This window comes from Lepeophtheirus salmonis, chromosome 7, assembly GCF_016086655.4.
Source record: "Lepeophtheirus salmonis chromosome 7, UVic_Lsal_1.4, whole genome shotgun sequence".
In the NCBI taxonomy this organism is placed as follows: Eukaryota; Metazoa; Arthropoda; class Copepoda; order Siphonostomatoida; family Caligidae; genus Lepeophtheirus; species Lepeophtheirus salmonis.
Window position 1 is genome coordinate 34,655,011 of NC_052137.2, and position 19,029 is coordinate 34,674,039.

General features: G+C 30.6%; 1 protein-coding gene across 4 annotated transcripts in view; it reads left to right on the plus strand.

The window, feature by feature from the left end:
* The window catches only part of Cep97 (centrosomal protein 97kDa), a 58,418-nt gene that overhangs the window by 12,151 nt on the left and 27,238 nt on the right, over window positions 1–19,029 (plus strand). For 2 of the 4 annotated variants that reach the window (XM_040716738.2, XM_040716739.2), the window contains exons 3-4: window positions 16,503–16,763; window positions 16,819–17,102. In XM_040716738.2, coding sequence (XP_040572672.1) covers window positions 16,503–16,763; window positions 16,819–17,102 — 545 coding nt within the window. Of the gene's footprint in view, window positions 1–11,592; window positions 11,745–16,502; window positions 16,764–16,818; window positions 17,103–19,029 lie in introns of those variants that run through there. The other 2 variants (XM_071889946.1, XM_071889945.1) reach the window with 2 other exon arrangements.

A 19,029-nucleotide genomic window follows, 5' to 3' on the forward strand; every position in this document is an offset into this window, starting at 1 on the left:
TTAATGTCAGCTGCCTTTTATATGATATCGTGGGAGAAAATGAATTACTGCTATAAAGAGGATAAATCTTCTACAGTTAAAATAGCATAACAAAAAAGAAAATATCGTAATTATATTTCAATTTCAATATATTTATGTTATTATGCATTTTTAAAACAATTTAGAGGAAAGATAGGCAATAATGCATACTTCAGAGGGAGAAGTTCACACCACGACAACCAATTAAATAATGAAAAAAAAAAAAAAAAAAGAGCACATTCAACAACCGTTTTTCCTTTTTTAATTTTTAAAGGTAGTTTTTTTATTACATATATATATTACATTGTAACGGAAGGCGACACCATTTTTAGTTGATATTTCTCTAAATACAATGTCAAAATTTCTGATAAGCCTTAAAAAATTTCAATAGGATTTATAAAAAAAAAAAGACTTATCATTTTCAGTGACTACTACTTGATGCAAATGCTAAATAGTGATATTCAAATATAATCAATGTTATATGTACTAAAAATCCCTATGAAACGTTTAAACTTGTAGTACTTTTTCATTGATTAGGAACGTTAAAGTAGGATAGTAAAGAAAAGTACATTATCATTTCCACCTAATAGTTAATTTATACAGATAATATGGAAATAAGATTGTATAACGATGTAAGAGCATATTTATAATACATTTTAGGATCCGTAAAGGTCATAGGTCCTTTATCATTAAAGGGATGGATTATTAATGTACAATAAGATTGAAGTATTTTTATAGTTCGGTCCTATTTCAACATCCAATATCCCTTAAGATTAATGAAAAAAGTTTTTAGATTGGCACAAATAAATGGTTGTTTAGGCCCGAAAATGGCCGACATCAACCATCACGTCACGTAAAAATTGTACTAGAAAATGGCCCGTTTTTTGTTCAAAATTCATGATGAATGATAAAACATTATAAATCCGCTTAATATTATTTATGGCAAATATGTAAACATATTTGCTTGTTTCATCCCCCAAGGGAGTATCTTCAAGTGTGAATAATAATATTGCTTTAAAATTTCCTTGCAAATTTTTAAATTCAATCCAATCTTCTAAGAAATTGATCTAGAAAATTGGTAAGGAGGGTGGGGATAAATAGATTAACGCCTCTTAAAATATGGTTGAATACCCTCCGCCATCGGATTGGCTCGGCGGTAGTTAGAGAGGTTTCTTGGATGTAGGTGATGCTATGGCAGTGGTTTTTAAGAATCCAGGAGTACCCTCAATTATCCCGTGCAACCTGAGGTGTTGGAACTATTTTTGATATTGGAAGGGGTTCCTTGGATGTATGTGAATCTTTGGCGGTAGTTTTTAACTATCTCACACTAACCCCGTGATCCTGGCCAACCCCAGGGCTTTAAACTAGTTTGTGGTTATTAGAGGGGTTCCTTGGATATATTGGGCACTGGCAATTTTCCTTCATGGCAATTTTCTCCAGGGTAATCGTCTACGGGCAGTTTTCTGCGTACGTGTAAAAATCCTCTATAGTGGACATATGTAGGTTAGATATGTTGTATAAAAATTTAGTGCGTCTAAGTTAAACCAGCTGGGAGAAATAGAGACTCGGCACAGTTGCAACACAATATTATTATATTTACTAATTTTTTTTTTTTTTTGTATCGTTCGAAAAAGTTCTTTATTTCGTGTTGTATTCGATAAAGTATTATTTTTTATAACCAGTATCAATTTATTCTGGTGATCAATTTATAACAATACAAAAACAGTTAAAGTATTTAAGTACATAGAAAAATATATAGACCATATAAAATTTACAAGAATAATAAAACGACACACAAAAAAAAGAAACAAAATAAGTAAAAACCCTAGTTCATGAAAAATTTAAAATAATTTCTTGCAATGTTTAAAATACATGCACCAATTTCCATTTTCTTTGCATTGATTGCATACACACAATACTGATATTTTACCATTACTGCATGCACGTTAACGTTACTTTTTGATATTAGAACAAAAAAAGCATGCCTCTTTATTGGCCTTCCAAAAACCATTTCTAGTTCACCTACGAATGCGTCATATATTGGCCGCAGTGATTTACATTCATATAGAATGTGAGATGTAGTTTCTTGCTCTTCCCTACAAAAGCAGTAAAGTTTGTCGTTGCTTAAAAAAGCTGACACTTCCAGGGTTCCAGTAATCAATAAGAAAACCATTTTTCAGAAGGAGTGAGCAATGGGTTCTGAAAACTATTAAAGGCTTGTCCTTCTATTAACTGTATGTTTCTCCTCTTTAAAACATTTTTAATCAGTGGTAATGATGATTCAAACAACATTATTTTTATTGATACAACTTTTATCTTATCGAGCTGCTGTCTTAAGCAAAGCTCCTTATTAAAATCATAAGTATGCCCATGTCTTATCCTCTGAATTTAGGAATTTTTTTATAGGTCATAATGGCTTAAAGATTATCCCTGTAATTAACAAGATTATCCAAGTAAAAAAACGGCATTTTCTGGAGAGAATCGGCAATTTCTATAAAGGCACCTTTTACTGGAGCGTACCCACCCATGACTAGTTCAAGAGTATAAAATATGGATAAAATATCATAGTTATTCTAGTACTAACATAGATATTAACGAATTATTTCCTTTCCAGCAGGATAATATAATATATATGATAACTAAGAGCTTTCTTTCTTTTTGAGGATTATATTATTTTATTAATCCTTTCTTGTCATTCTCCCCTCTTCTCCTTCAGTAGGAATAAATAATTAATCATTATTATAGAAGAAGATTCCCTTTAATTTCATTACTGATATAATTAATATCTCTTTATAAAAATAATTAATTTATATATAAAACAAAGACCTCAAATGATGTAAAATTTAAATTTTACACCACTTATTTTTCTATATATTACTTGTAATACAGTTTTCTACAATCCATAATCTCTTTTTTTTATATGTACCCTCATTTTTATCGGATAAGATTATAATTAAATTAGGAATGGGTCACATGGAGAGAATTCTTGCCTATCTTTAGTGGAAATTGTATTAAAAAGGTCTAATTAAAACAAATATATATGAATTGAAATATAATTATGCACCACCGAGACCGTTTCTAGGTCTGATGGAGCAATTGTAATACAATAATGTTACTTATGTATACTTAAAAAAGTACAACTCCATTGGACCATTTGAAGGGAAGTAAAAAAAAAAAAAACCTTACATTTTTTTTTTTTTTTTTTGGGGGAGGTTATCAAAAAAACAGTTTTTAGGCGGAGAGGGATAAAGCAAAGAACCCCGTGGGTTCGCATGGAAGTACGGGGGGAAGTAAAAATTATGTGAAAAAGAACCTTGTCGTGGATTGAGCGCCAAGTTGTCGTTACTCCAATATTTACAAATAGCAACATTAAAATTCAACGTTTTAATTATAAAATTAGACATAAGGATGACATAAGGTCAGAAATAATAGTAATATTAGTAATTTTTGAGCTATAACAATTTGGTGCTTACCACACAATGGTTTATCAATTACCCTTAGATCGTTGTGCATGCCTATTTTTTTATTTTTAAGAGCAACAAGTCGCATATTATATGTAGCCAATATCCTTAAATGGGATATTGAGTAATTTTAACTAGGAAATACAAGTCAATAATAATAATTAACATGTGTATTATTGTTTCCGAATACACTGCACCAATAATTAAAGGAATAAAGAGATTTTATGGTACTTAAAAGCTTTAGATAAATGTTTCAGGGAGTGTTCTATTTTTAAAAATTAAATTATATGTATCATTAAATATAATGATACATATCATTTGATTTTTTTGGTGGATTTATAATAACAAGGAGCAGTTAAATCGTTCTCCCCTGATTACCAGGTACTTGGACTTAAAAAAAGATTTAAATTCTTAAAAACAATTACTATAATACCTACCATTGCGGATTCCCAGAATCAAAAATGAACACACTTGTTTTTAAGCAATGCAAATGACTCCATTTGTCTCCTAGATTTAATCATCATTCTCATTTTCTTCAAAACAAATATGTACAACAATAATCAACTCCGTCATTCAATAGCATAACCACTTATCGTGACACTAAATACTTTCAGGGTGCACCTCAAAATACTGTAAAATAAGTCCTCACATAGAATTTATTTATTTGGTAGCTAAACTTTTACATCAATACTACTGTATATATTTTACCACTTTTGCATTATATTAGACGTGTTATAGTGTTTACAATGATGTTGAAAGGTATTAGAAATCTTACCTGAAGTAGGAATTAGTAAATGGCTACAGGCTTTTCTCCAAGGTGGTACCCACGTACTCTATGCTGTACTCAATGCCCCTCTATAGCGTAAAGATAGAGTGTATTTTACCGGAACGGCAATACCATCAATCAATCTGGTTTTTGCATTTAATAGATCCTACAGGGGGAATCATAAATTTTATTTTCTGAAATCTGATCATTTTGGGAGGTTGAATAGAACATCAATAGAAAAAAAAACTTTGGCATCACTCAAACAATGTTAGTGCTAAATTAAAAAAAAAAACAGAGGAGTGCCTTGCATGTCTTTACTTTTTTTCCCCTCGTATTTGAAAAATAAGCTACAATTATTGCAAGCAAACACTGTAGACAATTAATCAATAATTCATCATGAAATTTTTTACAGTGAGATTTCTAAATGTCTATGAGTTATATAAGTTTAAGTTATTGAAATTAATCGGTAAGGTTGGCAATAAAAAAACTGGTACACTAAAAAAAATGCTTAGAACTTAAATGTAAACCTAGAATTATTTTTACAAAATACGGTATTAATATGTGTGGCAATTTCTCGGAGAAAACAGTGTCCTTGATTCTGTTGGTGAAACGCATTAGATAAGTACATATGTTTATTAGTTTTCTCATGCTCTCAAACATTAATTTCCCTGAGTGGTTAGCATAACTTTAATAAAAGGGATTGAGTTGATATCTTGTTTGCTTCTTTTTTTTTTTACGACTTGTGTCAAGGTCCTTCTTCCCCTATGAATGTTCCACCTCCTTAATAATATGTATATATACCTAAAAAGAGAGCTCAAAATAGTTATATATATATAAAATTAGATAAGGTTTTATAGTTTTTAAGGTTATATAGGTGTGTGTCAACTTAAAAACAATCCAGAACAAATATTAAGAGAGGGGGAAAATCCTCTTTTATTTTTTTACTCTATTTAAACAATGTTTCAAAGACATATTTGAGTCCATTCTAGACTTTGTATTTAAATTTGTGGGACAAGTTAAGATAACCAATGATTTAAATAATAGTTTAAACCTTTGTTTGATTTGAGAGATCTATATTGGTCCCAATATAGCCTTTCGAATGCATAAAGTATATTAATTTCTCATTATTTTATTGTGACAAACAATTTTTTTCCACTTTAAGAGTAAAACAGTTGATAAGAATAATTTATTGATAGGAATTCAAGACAACTCGTCGAAGAATATAAATTTATTCCTCACTCGATTTTGAGAAAAAAATATTATAGCTTGCTTTTGTGTTGACAAGCCACATATATGCTTAAACAGAGAGCTCACAGTTATATATGTAAAGGAGTATGTAAGCCTTTTTTATGGTATTCATTCAATAGGAAGTGATGTATATCCTTAAAAAAATGACATAAATAATGTATTCTAAATCATTTTCATCAAATCTAGGACAAAAGATATTTATTATTTTGAATAAATTTACATTTTTATAAAAAAATTTTTTGTTACAACAAAAAAAAATTGATCTGAAGAAATCATTCTACTGATATGTTACCTATGTATGTTATAAACATATTAGTGTTAGACTCGGTTTTTTTAGGTTCGGTTTTAAGTTATTTTTTCTAAAACTATTTAGTATATATACTATTTTGTACTTATGTTGTTGTCTGACAACTGCGATCTCAGAGAGTAAACGTAAATTTAATCATTTTATAATTCTTCACCAAATTTTCGGTCTCAATATATAAACCAATCCTTTTTGGTCTCTATCTATGGTCCGATTTATTCCTTATCATGATTTAAGAGTTGTACAAACATGATTTATGCAAAGCATTTAACTTAATATGACGTTATTGTGCCCGTGTTTTAAGTCTTGAAACACAACTGACGTCATGAACAATTCATCTATGGAATCGGTCTAGATCCAATTCTAAATTAGACTATTCAGACTGGTTTGATGTAAGACTGATATTTTCCTACTTTTTTAAGGACTGGTCTATACTGAAATTCTTTAAAGCTCCGAATAAGTTTGGTCCACTAAAAAACATAACGGTCTCAAACCGGTCTAGGATTTTCAGACATCAACATACATATACAAGTAGTAAGCATGTTTTAAAAATACCCTCAAGACATTATATTTCGTACAACGTAATATTTGATTCCTTACTTTATTATATCATGGGATATGGTTTACAATTTTCCCCAACGTCAACTTTTTACCTCTAAATTGTAGACAACGTAAGGAGAAAGTATAAATCTAATCCTTGCAAACCCTTTAGCATTAAAAAAATAATTATATATTATTAGAGACAAAGACAGATGGATTTGCTTGTACAAGGCTTTCCTTAAAGTAGTTCTTCTTGGTTCATGATAAATATAAGCAAAAGCCGTGAAAGATTACACTATGAGCAATATTAACAATACGAAACGACCCACTACACCTATGGGGTCATCCATAAGCTCAAAAATCCACTCCCAGTCAACCCTAATATCCCTTAAAAAAGACTCACAACCTCATCCACATAATTGAACTTCAATCTACTTTGTCTCTCAACCTTGAATAACTTCTAGTCAGTAAACAAAACCAATTGCTTCCATGACGTTGTTGAGACATTTAGATTTGGCGAGCCTTTTCTCTTTTTTATTGGCATAAATCAAATATTTATTCGTCCTAGCCTTTGACTTAGCCCCAAGAGCCACTTGTATGGTAACATCCATGGTTGTTCTGACATACCTACAAGGTGGTTCATCAAAACGTTTACAAGCAGAGAAAAACAAAGTAAGACGCTGCTCTGACTTTATTTCTTAACCAATTTTATTAAAATTTTCACAAAAATCAACAATATAACATAAATTTGACATTCAATTAATAAAAGTGCAATTAGCGCCACAACACGTTGACAACATCCTCGAAAAAGTCCCACTGGGCGAAATCTGGAATACCCTCCTTATCCCAATTCTCGGTAATTTTGTATTACTGTGAGGACTTTCATTGGAAACTCATTAAACATTGCTAGACAAATAGTCTAAAGCGCTCTATTCTGTCCAAAAACTTGCCAGGATGTACATCATATTCAATTAATCAAGAAAATCGAGTGTTCATTTGCTGGTGCGACAGGGTGCCCAGTATGGCTTTCATCCCAAGATTGGTTTTTCATCATGATACGGATCCAGGGGAAGACTTTGGTGCGCAGAACAGTGATTTATACCTGAGCATTGACCTTCAGGACCTGCTTGAAGATGAAGGGCGGCATAACGTGGCCTTCGCTAGTAACAACGTCAAGAACTGCGATTACTTGGCTTTCATGATCCTACGGCCGTTAAAAGGACTTTTTGCCAACCCTCTATTTTCCCTCGAGTAATATTTCTTGGTTTTACAGAAGTTTTTAGAATCATATCTTTACGGGAGGCTTCTGTTCTAGCTTGATCAATGCCTTTGTTTGGGTGACCCTGTTTGACATGATTATATGTTGTCCCTTGCGGCGTACATAGCTGTGTACTGTTGGGGGTGATTGATGACACAATGGGAAGTTGAACTGGACACTACGTTGTTGCATTCACCGATTTGGAAGGATTATTCTATTTTCCTTCAAGCAGGACGATTTTGGCCGCTTCAAGGAAACCATCGTAGGTCCACACCATCCTGCTCCACATGTTTTTTTTTAAAAATTTTGGACAAATTGTGTGGTGCACCGTACCACCTTATCCAAAAATGAATTGTCTATTTATCATTTAAATTGCAGAAAATACACAAAATTGCACAAGGTTTTTGTTCCTGATTAAAAGAGAATACCATAACTTGCTGTTGTCGTAAAGAAGCATAATGAGCGATTGGTAGGATAAAGTAAGAAACGTATCAGACTTACTCTCAATTAGTGTTTGTTTGTAATCAAAGGGGTATCTAGGGGGATAGGATAAGGCCAGAGTAAATTGCAAAAGTTTAAAAGAAATAGACTTTTTGCCCTGGATGTCTCTTTTTATATGGTGGGGATTCTGTACAATCCTATGTTTGATGGCCTACAGGAAAACATTTTACGGATTTCTTCCTTGGCCAGGCTCCGTAGGAGTTTGGATGAAGAGGCTGTAGCCTCCAACTCCCCCAAAAAAAAAAAAAATCAAATCAAACTTATGTATCTGTTGTGATGAATTCCAAAAATTTCTGGGCTACTCCACCCCCCTAAAAAAATCTTGCAGGCGTCCCTGCATATAGAAATCCTTAAACTGGCATTCTGTGGACAGACAAATCCCTGTTGATATATCTATGAAATCTATCTTGCGGGAGAACATTTCAACCATAAGTTTTCTTTTCACTTCCATTTTGGCCATGTTGTCGATCAAAATTTTTAATTTAAACCTCGATGTACTTCATTATCACGCAATGCCATCAATAACAAAATCATCTTCCAACTATTAAACTATTTTACTTGGAGTACGTGTTATTTTGAGTATGGGCCATGAGATACCAGATTCATAATAGTTTATCAACAAGAACTTCTCTTCCAAAACATTTTTTTCACCCATAATACCCGTGGATAATATTTAAATATTGCTCTTCTACAGTTTGCATTGTTTTATTTTACTTATTTTTGCACGTTTATTAAATTTACTTATACAGATATACGCCTTTGTTCTGTTTATTCCATTATGTTCCATTCAAAAAAATATACATTACTCATAATAGGGTCATAGCTCTAACGATAATATTAATGACATAATGGTACAGGCTAAAAGCATGAAAAGAATATTTTTTTTATTTGGTCTCTATAATTAAGGGAAATTCTGGGTTTTCTACACCCATTATACTCACATTCCTCTATATAAATATTTTTTTTTTAAATTACATCGTTGACACATACAATTAATTTATGGGCCTATAAAATTGTTACAAAAAAACTCAAAGGAACTCATTGACATACTTTTATTTCGTTTAAAGAGTACAAATTTCTTATATTTTTTTGGCAAATAGTAACAGATGTTAAAATATCCACATACTTCTATTGTGCGTCGACATAAAAACAATTTTGAATAAAAAATCATGAAAAGGATAAAAACCCCAATATACATACAGACCATTTTTTCAAACATATGAGTCAGTTTTAGGCTTCAATGAGTACCTGAAGAGGTAATTTTCTTTTCCTAAGCTTCACTGTAATTAATATTTAATTCCTGAGTATTAAAATCTATTTTCTACTGCTATCATTGAGGTTGATAAAAGTCAAATGCATTTTTAAATGTTCCTTAAATTGGTCAGATGGAGTTGCACTGATTAAGTAAAAGTAAACGTTGTTTAGTATTATATTTACTCCAACTGATCTAGGAATCTTCTTTGAAGTCCATACACATAAAGAAAATTCCCTTCTCTAGGAGTGACTGGGGCGTGTGTTCCTATGGATGGACCTTCTTTTCTACTAAATACAAACAATCACTATAGTAATGAAAATCAGATGTATTTTTAAATGTCAACTTCCTTTTTTACCCATTTCAACATACCATTGATTTATACGAACCCAGATTGAACATTTACGTGTGCTCATAAAAGAAAACGGAGTAAACCCAAGGAATAGAATTGATAATTGACATCAGAGTCATTTTTCTCCATATCCTTGTTTATTTCTTTCTCCCCCGTCGTCAGAGCTGCTTTTAGCTGATGTTAGGAAATACCATAACAGCTAAGATTCTTTTATCCATAACATTCTTCAAATTGTCAGACTTACCATGTTGATTTTCTGTTTCTTTTTTTTGTAAAAGCCCAAAATGCTATTGATTACCATTACTCTTCATGTAAAATTACACCTCATCATATTACATACCATAACATTAATTGAATATGCATACGAGTAAAATCTTACTATGAAAGAACGTTGCCTTTTTAGTAACTTATTAAAATTATGAAAACATTATACTCATAATAATAATTTGAATGTGGTTATTCTATTTGACTCCCTCGAGGTGCAAAATGACTCAAAATGATTCTCAGTTATAAGTACATAAAGAATATTAAACCAAAGTCTCAAGGGAGTAATTACCATTTTTCTGTTTTGGAGTAGAAAATGACTACAACGCATATGCTGTTAATAGAAAAGTGAAAGTGTGTGCATTTCTTAAGCTTTTGAGGATACAATCTACTTGTAGAGATAGAAGCGGTCTTGTAAAATATAACATACTCCAAGGCGCATACAACGTTCATAGTTGCCTGACAGATGCTTTTATCCAAGGATGACAAATAGGCATCTTTCGGCACACAAAAATAACAGTTAGTCAGTAAGAAAAATCAATTAACCAAGGAAATGATAATCCTTTCGAATTGTTATACTTATAAAAATGGCAGACTAGAACACCAGAGTAATTAATAAATCATCATTTGTGATGGATGATGGTTAGAATGGGCATTTTTTAGGGTCAAAGGAGAAGGCGGGAACGAGACTAAACATGGTACTTTTGAATCAGTAATTTTAATTTAAAACCCTTGATAAAATTAGCATCTATTACGTATGTGGTGTGTCAACATAAAAACAATCTTGAGAAAATTCCAGTTTATTTTTATACTTCAGACTAATATTTCATAGTTATTCATTGGTATAGCCCTTCTATTCAAATTTGTGGGATGAATTATGATACATAAACATATTAACTATAGTTTAGAACCTTAATTTGATTTATGAGATTCATATCAATAAAAACAACATGGAACTCCAGGGTATTTATAACAACATCAACTCTTGTTTCCTTCAATCTTAAAGGTTTTCTTGCAAAAAAAAAATCTTGATGATTGTAGGTAAAATGTTTTTAAGAAATAACAATGGTTCAACTAAAGAACCATCAACTCATGTAAAAAAAAAAAAAAAAACGTAAAGTACTTATTATAAATTTTTTTAAATGAATTTTAATTTAGATGAGGGTTAGCAATAAGCTAATGTGCTCCCTGGCTCCTCAAATCATATTATTTTTATTTGTGTGGAGATAATTTTCAAGTATGGAGTGAGTCGCTACGTGTGTGTGTGCTCATGAAAAATGGAGGGCAACATCAAGGATTTGTTGGGGTGTTATTTTCTATTTTATTGAAGCAAAATTGGTATGTTCGGCGAAGCCTAATGATTCCATATAATGTATCGCTAGCATATAAATAAATATATATTTTTTTATGAGGGGGAGGGGGGGGGCAAAATATATACTATAGGTATCACGCGCCTTTATCTAAAGATGACGACTTAGCGCCTTTATCTAAAGATGACGACTTAGCGCCTTTCAGCACTAATACCTATTTATGATACACTGATAATGTAGTATTGAACTCCTAACACAAAGAGTGGATGAAATATTCTCATTAGAAAGCTTGCTTTCACGTCTTTGATATAATAAGTTAATTAGTACAAAATGGACCTACAAATTGAGGTACTGTGATGTGATATCATATTTCTATGCAAGAGGTGTTACATACATATAAATGAATATACAAAATTATAGATCCATTCTGTTGAAGAAGATCCTACTTGGCTTTCTCTTTTAGTACGCAAGTGTGTTTATTGAGTTATAATATCGTTTTACCCCTACTATTGTCATTATGTGTTCATTGTTCATGTAACATACACTTCGTATATTTAATATCGTACACTTATTGATCCACTATTAATAGTATATGTACAAATAAATGAAAATTATTCAGATATAGATAAGCGTGGCCCTAAAAATCAATGTTTCATTCGTACTTGGCCGGCTCTTCCATTTTGCGTACTTCACATTAAAAATTTGCAAAGTAAAATATTGATTATTGTAATTAATATTTTGTGTGATGAGTGACCAAATGCCGTTTCTTTGAGTTACCGTGTACGGAAAGTTCACTTCTCTCTTTTCACCTGAAGAAAGTTCATCCGAAGCAAGTTTATCGCGAGGAAACTTCATCCAAAAATAAGTTCATCACGAAGCAAGTTCATCCCGAGGAAAATTCATCTTAAGACAAATTTATCTCGAGGAACTAACGTCTTTGTATATAATCTAAATTAAAGTTATTAGAAAAAGTTCAAATGAGTGTGTTATTCTCTACATAAGTAATATATCTATATTCAATTGAGGAAAATAAAAATAACGTAAAGCTTTGAAGAAAATTTGTTGCAAAAGAAATTTAAGTTATTATTTCAATTTGGAACTTCTTTACAAAGATAAGGATAATATTACTAAATGATTAAATCTTTGTATTAAAAGTAGAATAAAATACTATATCCCAGTTGATTTTTTTCATTAAGATATATTCCAAATATATATACAATAGTTGAGGATGAATTTTCCTCGCAATGAAATTACCTTGCGATAAACTTGGTAATTCAAATATTTACTTTGCAGAATGAGGCTTGGAAACTCCATACTTTCATTATGAATATATATATTTTTTTTTTTTTTTGTAATTTTTAAAATATAATAGACCTGAGAATTTCATTTCAAGAGTCTGGACTTATATCTTTTTTAAACATGTACATTAAATATTAAACTTACAGGATGACGTATAGACAATAACACTCATATTTGTAATACTTATTGAATTACAACAATTTGGCACTCAACCCTCGATTTAATAGTGGTCCTCACTTTTAATTTTTTAGTTCTATTTTTTTTACATGAAAAAGCTAAATTTATTTATGTAAAATAAACAATATAATTAAAAACAGTACTTATTACATAGTCATCCAACAACAATGTCTTAGATAATTAAACAATGATTAACATTTCAACTAATGAAAATGTCCATAGCATCGCTATTTTTTTAACGTTCCTTTAATTGGTCAGTATAAGTAAAGATTATGGTATTACATTTACTCCATCTGACCTAGGAATCTTTTTTGATGCTCATATACATAACCTATATTTCCTTTTTTAGAAACGATGAGGGCGCTAACCTACACACATTGATTCCAAGAGAATAATTTTTTCCAAGCATGCCTATTAAAAAAAGATTTAATACACAAATTTCAACACTATATCAACACTTTACTTATTACATTATTTTCTCCTGCTCCCTCCTTTCATTCGGTGGACGTGTTGCCTATTAACTTCTTTATATATATTTTACAAGTATTCCATTCTCATCAAAACTCTCCATAATTACTGGGTGTAGTATAACATACAAATATGTTATACTACACCCAGTCTACTACAGTGAATTTTATCAATTGATGCACCACTCTCCCCGCGTCTTAATGTTTTGGCCTATATTAAAAAATATATGGGAAAAATCTTTGACATCTCGAATTTATTTCTGATAACATAAAATTATGTACAGTACCTACTTTATCTGTAAGGGTAAATACATTTAATTCCAATAGCAAACCTTTACTCGTTGTGAAGTTTCAATATTCGATTTTTTTTTTAAATATGAATTAGATGATATAATATTTACAGTACTACAATGTACTTTATCTACAAGCCAAACTATTTTTGTTGCACTCTTCTATTCTCAGTAGTATAGATAAATTTTATTAATTAACCCTACGTTTCATTAGTGTTGTAAAATATAAACGTTAATAATGATTGAGAAACTCACGATCTTACTCAACAGCTTAAGAACCAATTTTTTGACAAAGGAATTTATTTTCCCTAACAAACCTGATTGTAAAGGTGGTTGAGAGAATGAAGAAAAATAAAGAAAGCATTGATTTTTTGAAGTATACTATAAATGCTACTCAAATATACATAAGTAGAACTAATCCATATTTTCCTTGATTAATAGTATTATGTAAATGCTGCTATAAGTATCACTTAATAAAAGAGATATTTTTAACGTGGCATCAACAGAAAGGATTTTATGTGCTGTTATCTTTAATTTCACCCATTATGAAAAAAAAAAAAAAAGTAAAGTAAATTTATCTATATATCTATATTAAGTAACACGAAACTTCATATCCTTTTTTTTTCAAATTAGCATTTGCATATTTAAATTGGTGAAAAAAACACCATGAATTCAATCGAAAATATTAAGCTAAAGTAAAGTAAATTTATCTATATATGTAGATTTCTTGAGAACTGCATTAAGTAACACGGCGTGTAATAATGTGGTGAAGATATTTAATACATTAACTATGTATCTTAACATGTTCAAATGCATTATGTTTTTTTTTTTATATCCTTTTTTTTCAAATTAGCATTTGCAACACCATGAAAATATTAAATCCATTATCTAAATTTAAATTAATAAAAAAACCTCATGACAAACTTAAACAAAACAAGTGAACTTGAATTATTAAAGACGTTTCCCCTTCCTCAAACAGAGAATGTTGAGTCTTATTAAAAAAAATTATTTTCCTATCCATATTTCATGGACTCTCTCAGGAAAGTATCATGGAGTTTACTCCATAACTTTATATTCTTTATCTAGTTAGCCATGAAATATGCGGTTAAATAGTATTAGTATCCGCCTTTTTATAATCAAAAGCAGGTTCTTCCTGATGGTCCCATTCTTTCCCATCTTGCGTGTGTCTAAATGGAACATCCATGCTTTTCCTTCTAATTCCAATATATTCTAATCCATCGACGTCAACACCCTAACATCTTCAGTTTTTATGCACACAGAAAGAACATACAATTGGTTATCAATTTATTTGCAACCAATGGAGCATGCCTTGTCTTTCACCGCCTTTCCAGAAAAATATTTCTAGAAAAACGTTCTGCTGTTTATGTGGGATACGAGTATTCTACATCTCATGCCCATAATATTTTTTAACGATTTTTAAATGCCTAAGGTATTTTTATTTCCTAAACACGTTACTGTTCTAACAAAGAGGGTTTTTCATTTTTATAAAACCTTGTGTTTCATTGGCTATACTTAATGCTTGGGGCATTTTTTAACTTTAATTGTATCCCATATCCCTTATGTTGGGTACATTTAGTCGGGTAAGTATTCCAGCTATTAAATATGCTACATAATTGGCCTTCTCATTCTGCTCATTCTTGCACAAATAACGTTTACTTTCTTATCATTATTGAATACTTTTGATAGGATATTGAAAAGGTACATGGGAAGCTGTCTTCTTTTAATTCATCATTAAGTAAACTTAAATCAAATGTATATATTGTATTGTGGTGGCATAACTAAAACTTAGCATAAAAGATATGCAAGGACGCTTGCTTCAAAGGTTATTAAACAATAAAAATAAAAAGAAGAGCCTTTTTTTCCAGTTCCTACTTAGTTTTTTTTTAACAAAAAGGATATAACTAGTTAAGATATAACTACAGACGCTTGTTTCTACATTGTTATTTCATATATCAAGTAGAAAAACTCAAAATGAAGGAATCGGCAAACATTCAAATAAACTTTGCTTTATTAATAAATGTACGAGTAGACTTCTTCAGTAAACTAACAAATCAAATCATAGCAGCAAGATTTTTGAGATTACTTGATCCTAGTAAAGAAAAAACGTTATAAGCAGCTGGCTGTGGCAGCTTAAAAATGATAAAATATATATTTTTTCAACAACCAATGCAAATTAATGAGTCAAAATACACATCAATAAAAGTTAGAATATTTATAGACCTCCATCCAAAAGTTTAGCTTTCTTGAAGCTCGCAGTTTGAAATTTAGTAATCACAAATAGAAGTGTGACGAACGAATCTTTTACGTTGTATTTAGAGTATTATAATGCAAATTAACAAATTTTAAATTGTCAAAAAGAAATCATATTCAATTTTAGACGGTGATTATAAATCTTTGGTTAATTCTTTCCTATCAAATCTGGTTTCCAAGTATTAAAATAATAATGAAAACAGGCTAAAATTGCAGCTGGACTTAGAGCCAAATACTTTCCTTTTTTTTTTCAACCCTGATAATTTATGCTTCAAATAAACTGCTTCGGAGAAGAAGAAAAGTTGCAAAACCGGAGACGATGTTTCTTTTCAAAAATAACAATCAAATACTGGGATTTTTTTTTTACTTTTAAAATTCATTTTTCCAAGATTGGATGATTGCATATAAAATATTTAAAATCAACACAAAATTTTACGAAGAAACATTAATTTTCATGTGGATTATTAGGATTAAAATATTTAAAAATTCGATTTGATACGAAAAAACGAATTACAGATTCCTAATCACTGGGACAAGAACTACTCGAGTTAAAATTGATTTTTTTTAACATTTAGAAGAAGTTTGTGAGCATCTTTATGTTTGTTTATTTATTTTTATTTTTTCTGAGAAAAGAAATGCAATCATAGAACAAAAGTAGAATTATGTTCTTAATGAACATTTTTTTCAACCCATTTTAAGTAAATCCCAATATTATCATTCACAGCTTTCAGTACAAAACAATCGACTTGCTCGTATATTCCAAGTTGGAAAACTCTGCCATCTCAAGATCCTGAACTTGGCAAACAATTCCATTGTAGCAATGGAGGGCTTCAAGGAATTAAAACTCCTCTCTTGGTTAAGCTTAGCCTCAAATAAAATTAAGACAATTGAGAGTCTGACTCAAAATGTGCATTTAGAGCACTTGGATCTCTCTGGAAACAACATCCCACATATTTCAGACTTGTCTTACTTACGCAATTTGAAAGTAAGTGCTGTTACATATTTTTATTAGTTTAATACTTAACTTTTGATTTATGTAGACACTTCTTCTTCATGAAAACCGGATTGGAACTCTTCGCCTCTGTGATCGACACTTACCATCAGGACTCTCTACATTGACACTCAATGACAATCAGCTCATGGATCTAACAGATGCAAGCAATTTGAGTAATTTGTCGGATCTGGTACAGCTGACACTAGCGAATAATCCATGCATTTTTCAACCTGAGGATCTCTCCAAGCAGTTTGATTATCGACCGTTTGTTATCAATTGGTGTTTAAATGTCCAAGTCCTTGATGGAATACCAGTTGGAGCTAAAGAAAGGTAGCTTTTTTTTTCTTTTTTCTACAAGAACGATAGGTAAAGGATATAACGATCGACCTTTGAAATATTAGTGTTTGTAAAACTAGAATGTATTAGGTCAGAATATTAAAAGGTTATACAACCAAAAGTAAAAGTGTTATAAACAATTGTAAAATGAAGCATATATTTTATATATATCTATGTTGTGTACAAGTTGGAACTTGTATAAGGAAATTGTCAAGTTTCAAATACTTTGTCTTCAAATATATTCTTTACTTATAACATTGGTAATTCCAATTAACAACAATTAATTGACACTATTATTTCCTTTTAATAAAGTAAAAATTATTTGGTTGTTCTATATTTATGAAATATTCAATTATACTCATCCTAATTACTGTAAATCCTTCATTTAAAATTATTATACACATTTTTGTGTGCAACTTGTAGAACTTGCTTATACAAGTTACAACTTGTACAGAACATATTTATATCAGATTAAAAAAATCTGTAGGAAGTACTTCAGGTCAGCCTCATTTCCCTACGAAAGCATAAAGATATGAAATCCCATAGACGAGGCGTTTTATAATAAAAATATATATTTGAAGATGTCTGAGAGTCTTGTTGCGTAGAAGAGATGGCCTTTATTGAGTTATTTAGGACAAGGGAGGTTATCCTTTTTGGTAAAAACTCTGTGTAGCGTCAGAACATCTTTAATGGAACGTCTATGGTATAGAGTGATGAGGCCGAGTCTTTTGAGTTTGCAGGAATAGTCGTCGTTAACTCCCAAAGGAGGAAACATCGACACGTACTGACCTGTATCTTTTCCAGGAACATAATTAAATAGTTTCGGAAATAATTCCAAATCTCATATATGTACATATATTGTTGTGAAATTTATTTTAATCATTCTCAAGTTCCGATTGTTCCTTGTAGTAATACAGAATGTATGCCTCTTAAATCTAAGACCCGAGAGTTGTAAATTTTTATGTAACCACTTGACTTGTTTAAAATATGCAGTCTGATAAAATTCTCTTTTTCCAAGGTATACACAAACTAAATATTCCAGAAACTTTGATTTTGTACTTTGGCTTTGCCTGCCTCAAGGGTAAAGACATTGTGTATTATTAATGTTTTTCAAAAACTTTGCAAATTAAAACCATGTTTAAGAAAATGGTATTAGCTTTCATTTGGTACTACTTTCAATATTGTCGCATTGATTTCTGGAAAGCTACGATAAAAACAAGGGCATAATCTCCCAAATTTTGTGTGGTTTTTGAAAAACGTCTATAATAAAGCTTTATGGCGTTTGAGGCAGACATGGCCAAAGTCCAAGGTACTTGTATATTTTGACTTTGGATGAAGGTAATAATATCAATTTGGATAAGCTTAAACTAAAAATCCAAATGTGAAGACGTCTAAATTACCAATTTTATTTAAATTTAGGCAAACTGAATATAAGTGACTATTAATCATCTTTTAAATAAAACTCAGTAAATCAAGATTATACTTTAGCAAAGGAGGAAAGTTATACACAAAGTTTTATGTCTATTCTGTGGAACCAAAACTTTTATTAGCCGAATATATTACCTCCATATTTCCTAGAAAGTCATAAATAAATAAAAACAATAATAAAAATGGAGAATAAATCATCAACACATATATATATATATGTAGTCTCTAACAATAACTCCAATCCAAGTCAATAGCGTCTATATTGTGTTGAGACTGTGTCTAAGACTTATTTTTTCACTATGGTATTAAGTTATTTTTTTAGACCAATTGGTAATGATATAGGTACTCAGACTTTCACATCATGGACCAATTTATTTAGTATCAAACTTAAGACCAATTCTTTTCATTCTCAATCTTTGGACTGACTGTCTCCATTATCCTTCTTTATGAGTTTACAAATATAATTTACTACGAGAGTGTTTCCGTGTTGCAA